Below are 6,000 nucleotides of genomic sequence, written 5' to 3' on the forward strand. Positions count from 1 at the left end.
GTTGATTATTATTATAGTTTAAAGTTTTGGCTTTTGCGTCTCAAACAGAGATAATTAATATGTACCGTTCTCTAAGCATACATAAGATAGCCATCATATGCGAAAGGTGAATCTCTCAGAGAGATCGGAAGCTCGACACTAAACTTGAGTCGAACTGTACACCAGCTGAGGGTCAGTTCTTTGTGTGTTTGTCCATTTTCTACATACCTGGTTGGCTTAGCGTAATCTAGGAGGCATAGCGAATGGAATACATCGCTCGCTGGGTTTGGGTATTGTGAAGTCGGAGTCGGAGTTTTGGCTTTTGCGTCTCAAACGATGTGAAAGTTAGGAAGTTTTTTCAAACTTTCATAAGCCGTACATGTATGTGACGACGGTGGTTTGATTCTTCTATAGATACGAAGTGCAATGTATCTATATTTGTTGAATTTGTTAGGCCAAAATATGAACATATTATCATTATATTGGTTAACATCGAATGCTAAATGCATTCATCACATCAACAACGAATCCGTGCCATTAGACAGGCACAATGTCGAACAAATAGTAGGACGTTTGACCACTGTTTCGATCTGAGAGAAAATTAAATATGTCTTTCGACGTTTTGCATTAAGAGTTTCCATTCCTTTAGTTTTTTCACTCACCAAAATATTCAAATTCACTCTGCCACCTGGCGTTGCGTAGAGGAAATTTTGAAAAATTCCATAGAAATCTCTCATAAATGTGTGAACATTTATTATAGTGAAAATTATTGTGTGACGAGATAAACGTGCAGTTTGTGGAAAAATTCAGTCAAAAAGACGCACTTTTAAATATCAAAAAAATAACAAATTTAATTGTTTTTTCAAAAATGTGGAACCATTATTTTGTCAGAAAAGGTGTGAATTAATAGTGTAAATTAGCGAAGCGCTAGGGCTGCAGTTTTCAGGCCGTTTTATCGGGTTTTGTGCTAGGAAAAAGGGGTGATTCCTCTTAATATGCAGTTCAAAAATAACAATTTCTTTCCGATTATGATTCGCTATACTTGTTCGTGTGCAAATTGATATGGTGTTCCTAGAGTACTGTATCAAGTACCACTGTCGCCGTGACCTGATGAGAAATGGTATTTTTGAACTGCATATTAATGCAAAACGTCGAAAGACGTAATTTAATTTTCTCTCAGATCGAGACAATAGTCAAACGTCCTACTATTATAGTTTAAGAACTTTTGTAAAAGGATAAATTCAATCAGAGCTTCTTAACATCAGAAAAGCGGGCGAAACATTATGAAAGATGTATTTTGCTTCGTGTAGTTGAAACGTTTCACTTGAAATACTTTTTCCACTCGACGTGACCGTTCATTGAAATGTTTTATTTGAAAGACGATTTGCACTCGGGTGATAACCCGGCCCACGTGATACTTGTGATTTTTGAGCAATGTTTCTATGTTAGGAAAAAATGTGGGACCGAAGGCGAGTTTCGCAATCCCACGATTCAGAACATACATTTGAAATTACGTAAGGAATTTTACACTATGAAGCAAGACTACCGGTCCCGTTTTCTGGTTCTGTATGACGTATCACAGAACAAGGTCACAATTTCTTTACTTCAGACTCGACAAAACTTGGTCTTTCTTTGCTTTTTCTGTTATGCAAATTCACCGTCAGAGAAACGTTGACGCACATTGAATTTTAAATGAAATGCCAATATTTGTTCAGTTTTTTTTTCTTCAATAAATTGGGCTATAAGTTCCATACTGAACGTAGTTCAATTTTCGCAAATATCAAGTCAAGTTGTGTTTTCAACTCTTCGTCTTGAAAATGAAGAAAATTTTGGTTTTTCTCTTACTGTCCATATTTGTAAACGGTGCAGTCAGTCAGAGACTAAGTAATTCATCAACTGCTTTAGTGGATATTCGATTTTTTCAAAAGACATTTTCATATTTCAGAGACGTACAATGTCGATCCATATTCCATAACAGTTTCTGGTTTTTCTTCTGGCGCAATGATGGCCACTCAGTTCCATTTTGCGCATTCAAGTAAAATTGCTGGTGCCGGAATCATTTCTGGAGGTTCATTTTCATTTTAAACATCTTTCTGAATCAAGTGATGAAATTTTAAATGTTCAGTGCCCAACTTATGTGCTGCAGATGGTAAAGATGCTGTAGATTTCTGTCTTTTCAATCCAACTGCAGTGAATGTTAGCTTTTTAATTGAGCAAGTAAATGACCTGGCGAATCGTAATCTAATCGACTCAGTTGCTAACATTGCAGGTGACAAAGTGTTCATTTACCATGGCACAAAAGACACTGCAATTCTTCCAGGTATTATGATAAACACTTCGTCAAGCAAAAAAATATACTCTCATTCAACAAGAATATCTTTTTTGAAGCTTCGGGACAGAATGTACTAACAATGTACACTAACTATGGCGCAGACATTGAAACTGAATTTACCATTCCTTTTAAACATGGCTTTGTATGGAAAATAATTTGGTTCCGGTTGGAAGAAAATATTCATTTTTCGAATCTATTCCAGCCAACGATGAAAAATATCGGATATGATGGAGCATTCCACATGTTGAATCATTTGTACGGTGGAATGATTTTGCCAGCAGACGATGCTGGGAATTTTACAAATCTTTTGACTTTCGATCAGTCTGAATTTTTTGCACTACATCCGATTTTATCCAGCATGAGCACTAGCGGACTTATTTACGTTCCAACAGCGTGTCGTAACGGCGAAAGGTGTAGACTTCACATTATGTTCCATGGATGTTTCCAAAACAGGTGCAGCAGACCATCATCTTATTTTTTGTGCCCATTTCAATTTTTTTGAAACTTTATAATGATTCCCTAATTTCTAGAGGCACTATCGGAAATACGTTTGCCTCCACAAAAGTCGACATTATGGGAGTAGCTGAAGTAAACAACATTATTGTTTTGCTACCTCAAATTTCTGCTGTGCCTTTTATTAATCCATATGCTTGTTGGGATTGGTTCGCTTATCTTGACGATATGTACGGTGAGTAAATATGATTCTCTCAAGAATTTTTGAATTCTATATACGTCTCCAGCCACGACAGAGTAAAATAAATCAGGCAGGAGCGATCCATTTTTAAACAGTCAAATAAGCGACCTGATACACTGCATGAAAATGAACTCAAGTGAATACTAATATAACATAAATTTAATGATTTTATTCGCAAAATATATGGCTACTAGATACTTCAGGTCCCTAGCCAAATCCTGCCTGGCTTATTTTACTCTCTTTTGCGTGGTTTCCAGCCCGATTAATGCTTATGACCAATAAACTATTTAATGAATTTTGCAGCTACTCGAAAAGGTCAACAAATTTATGCTGTCTACCTTATGGGTACTCGAGTCGTTGCAGGGTAAAAACTATTTTAATTGTAAATAAAATAAAATTCCAGAAAAATGTTTAATTCCGTTGACTGATGAGGGTCTTACGAATGATAAACACTCTAAAATGTTCACTACTATGATCGAAAATGAATGTGTGACCAAGAACCTTAAATACATGAAAATATTTGTCACACTTTGTTCATTCCTAAAAACTTTTTTATTCGAGAAAGAAATTCTTGGGTTCAGTTCGTTAATGGAAAATACTGGAGTAATAATAATCGGTGTCGGCGAATCTGTCAGACGAAGGAAAAAAGTATATTTTAAAGAGTTGAAAAATTTTTATTTTTGAGGTTACTCCACGCCAATCTAGGATTCAGTCCGATGTCTTAGCGTGATGTCTTAGTGTCGATGTCGATGATAAGAAAAAAATAAAGTTTGTGGCCAGAGCGAAGCGAGAGCCGTTTTCACACGAGTTTCATTTTTCTTCAAGAGGTAAGCAAGAAATACGCCCTATTTCCAGAGTATTTCAACAGACAATAGATCAGTATCAAATAGCGGTATCTTCTCTCAAAAAGGGTCAAAAAAGTTGTCAATTTCAGAAAGCTAACCTCAAAAGGTGTTTTGTTTACATAGCCACCTTTGAAATATAAGTATGAAAAAAAATCGGCCGCTCCGCTTGCGATATACGAACTATTTGTACAATAATAGTGACACTGTTCGTACTGTTCACAAATAGCATCTTTTCGAGTAGCTTCTAAAATATGAGCAAGCGCATAATAGCTTGGACCTTATTCGAAATAGTCACCCGAAAAGATGGGCTTTTTGGATTTTATCCCGAAGTGCTTTTTTAAGCCAGTCTGGCTCTGAGAACGTGTCTTAATTTTGATGGTTTTCTTTTACCTACAGGTATTCCCGTAACCTGTAATTGTTAAGTGTTGCATGAATAAACGACAAGCATTGACTAATGTGTTCAAACATAATCGTAAAACCAATGCTCTCCAAAGATCAGAAAACGTAACACAATTTAAGATGAATTTGAACCATTTGAACACTGTACAGCTTTTCGGCTGAAAATTCAACCAGACGCCTGTGTGTAATGTCGTTTGAACGTATCTCACTAGTGCGATAAAAGCCTTTTGTTACTGAATTCACAGAAAGATTATCTTCGGTATTTATTCGATTTTCTTCATTGCATAAAACGTTGTTTGCAACACGAATCGTATGCTGGTATATAATCGCACACGATCTCTTCATATCCTAATACGATTCATTTTACATAATAGTTATTTATGACATCGAGTGCGAAGTACTTTATTCATACACATAGTGAGCCTAATGAATACTTCGCACCGGGATTCATAAAACGTTTTATGCAACAGAGGGATCTAAAGTTCACAGTTTTCGAACATTATTATGCTTAAATAGTATGTTGTGTTACAAGTATTGTAATGTTGATTTTTTCAGCACTAGACCCAAGTTTTCCTCGGAGCTCGTAAGGAAAATTGGGTCGTGTGCTGAAAAAATCTCATTACAATACGTGTAACACATCATGCTCTGTGCCAACCGAGAATTGAAATAGACAAGAGCACAAAAAATCATAATTTTCATTGTAAAATCACTCTTCAAATTTGATCGATCACATTGCTTTGCATTTTCTCAAACGAATGCTGTAACAACTCATACAAATTCCATATCAACACTGCTTTGAGTGTTGTAATATCACATCAAACGGGTGCTGAAATAAGTCACTTTACAACACTAAAATGAGTGCTGAAAAGAGTCGTATTTCAATTCTCGGTGGCACAAAGTAACTGTAACATTTATTTTTATTCGTAGCACACTAACGTGACAGACACGTTGGAAGTATCCAATTCGGACAAAGAACCTTCCTATTTACAGACTTGAACATTTCAACGATTGGGTTGGGCTAAGTGTTCGCGATATATTTTTACAAAATCTATTACTTCAATTGTTTCGACATACATACATCAGTCAATTCTTACCAGGTGCGAATTTCTTATATCTGTAACCGTCAGTACTCTTTTCTTTTAAAGTTGAAAGTGTTTTACGTGACGTTAAACGATATTCTGTACAGATTTAGGATGCTTATTTAAACACAACACAATCCGACAATATTTGACCAACGAAAATTAAAATAAAATTTACTAAACAAGCAAACAAACTGTGCAGAAAATAAAATAAAATCCTAATTTAGATAAAGGCACTCTCGCATTCCAGACATACCTTTAAAAAAAAATTGTTAACTTACGGTGACAACGTCTATATAATGTGCGGGCAATAAAAAAAATAGTCAAATTGTGTCATACAAAATGTAACTCATATTGGAATTAGTTTCGAAAATATTTTCGTGTTTTATCTGTAGATATATTACGATGGAAAAACAAAAAATAAATTATTGCAGACTGCCTCACTTGATGTCTTTTAAAAATAAATAAATCTTAGATTAAGAACAATAAAAGACTCTGTTTGATTAAGACATTCCAAAACGTTTTGTTTAAATGGTCTCAAAATTATGCAAATTAATGTGCGATGAGTTATTTTGGTTTTTATCATTTTTTTCTTCATTTTTCTTTTATTTTTGCATAATGAAAGAGAGAACTATTTTTTATTGGAGTAATAAAAAATTAATTTTTTTTCGT

The 6,000-nt window shown here is 34.9% G+C and overlaps 1 protein-coding gene across 1 annotated transcript; it reads left to right on the plus strand.

Annotated features, from left to right (window-relative positions):
• The first annotated feature begins 1,752 nt into the window (after positions 1 to 1,752).
• Positions 1,753 to 3,543, plus strand: LOC119079339. Its single transcript, XM_037187165.1, has 7 exons — positions 1,753 to 1,863; positions 1,925 to 2,047; positions 2,105 to 2,299; positions 2,368 to 2,453; positions 2,514 to 2,764; positions 2,842 to 2,999; positions 3,309 to 3,543. Exons 1-7 carry the CDS (start codon positions 1,797 to 1,799, stop codon positions 3,371 to 3,373), a joined length of 945 nt encoding a protein of 314 aa, XP_037043060.1. The 5' UTR covers positions 1,753 to 1,796; the 3' UTR covers positions 3,374 to 3,543.
• Positions 3,544 to 6,000: the final 2,457 nt, after the last annotated feature.

This window comes from Bradysia coprophila, unplaced genomic scaffold (genome assembly GCF_014529535.1).
Source record: "Bradysia coprophila strain Holo2 unplaced genomic scaffold, BU_Bcop_v1 contig_324, whole genome shotgun sequence".
Classification (NCBI taxonomy): Eukaryota; Metazoa; Arthropoda; class Insecta; order Diptera; family Sciaridae; genus Bradysia; species Bradysia coprophila.

Coding starts and splice junctions, on each gene's coding strand:
- LOC119079339 (XM_037187165.1), top strand. CDS start 1,797: ATGAAGAAAATTTTGGTTTTTCTCTTACTGTCCATATTTGTAAACGGT. Junction 1,864..1,924: donor TGCAGTCAGTCAGAGACTAA/GTAATTCATCAA, acceptor TTCATATTTCAG/AGACGTACAATGTCGATCCA. Junction 2,048..2,104: donor TGCCGGAATCATTTCTGGAG/GTTCATTTTCAT, acceptor TTAAATGTTCAG/TGCCCAACTTATGTGCTGCA.